At 61.0% G+C, this 883-nt stretch overlaps 1 protein-coding gene across 1 annotated transcript in view; it reads left to right on the top strand.

Annotated features, from left to right (window-relative positions):
• The first annotated feature begins 246 nt into the window (after positions 1-246).
• Positions 247-883, top strand: part of cyp26a1 (cytochrome P450, family 26, subfamily A, polypeptide 1) — a 17,975-nt gene continuing 17,338 nt past the window's right edge. Inside the window, exons 1-2 of the mRNA XM_014027393.1 lie at positions 247-459; positions 543-767. Coding sequence (XP_013882847.1) covers positions 271-459; positions 543-767 — 414 coding nt within the window. The 5' untranslated portion in view covers positions 247-270. The remainder of the gene's footprint in view (positions 460-542; positions 768-883) is intronic.

Consider the following 883-nt stretch of genomic DNA (forward strand, 5'->3'; position numbering starts at 1 on the left):
GACGGTGCAGACTGGAGGACACTGGTTTATAAGATATATCCCTTCCACAGAAGCCCAGGTGTTTGTACAGGACCTGTCTCAGTGGTCCAGCAGCAGGGTGTCGGGCTGAGGACACATGAGTCCAGGCAGAGGCGGGCCTGACACACAGCAACAATTAAAGATGAACTCTCCATGAACTAGTGGGTCAGAGAGAGCCGGGGCGGGAGGACTATAAAAGCCCTGCTGGAGGAGCTGAGGGCTCCAGACTCACAGACCCTCACCTGGACCAGCATGGCTCTGAGCGCGCTCCTGGCCTCCCTCCTCTGCACCACCGTGCTGCCGGTCCTGCTGTTCCTGGTGGCCCTGAGGCTCTGGGAGTTCTACTGGATCCGGGGTCGGGACCCGAGCTGTCCCAGTCCGCTGCCCCCTGGCTCCATGGGCTTACCTTTCCTCGGAGAGACGCTGCAGCTCATCCTGCAGGTAGGCTCCGCGCGTCGTGCACGTGAACGCCTTGTGTCCCTGTTGTCCTCCTGCTGACATGTGTCCGTGTGCTGCTCGTGGAGAGGAGGAAGTTCCTGCTGATGAAGAGGCACAGGTACGGCTTCATCTACCGGACTCACCTGTTCGGGAGCCCCACGGTGCGCGTGACCGGGGCGGACAACGTCAGACACATCCTGCTGGGAGAGAACCGGCTCGTGTCCGCGCAGTGGCCCGCTTCAGTCCGGACCATCCTGGGCCCGGACACGCTGTCCAACCTGCACGGAGCCCAGCACAGGACCAGGAAGAAGGTGAGGACCATCACACACACACACACACACGCACACACACACCCACACACACACACACACACACACACACACGCACACACACACCCACACACACACACACACACACACACACACGC

This window comes from Austrofundulus limnaeus, unplaced genomic scaffold (genome assembly GCF_001266775.1).
Source record: "Austrofundulus limnaeus strain Quisiro unplaced genomic scaffold, Austrofundulus_limnaeus-1.0 Scaffold645, whole genome shotgun sequence".
Lineage (NCBI taxonomy): Eukaryota > Metazoa > Chordata > Actinopteri > Cyprinodontiformes > Rivulidae > Austrofundulus > Austrofundulus limnaeus.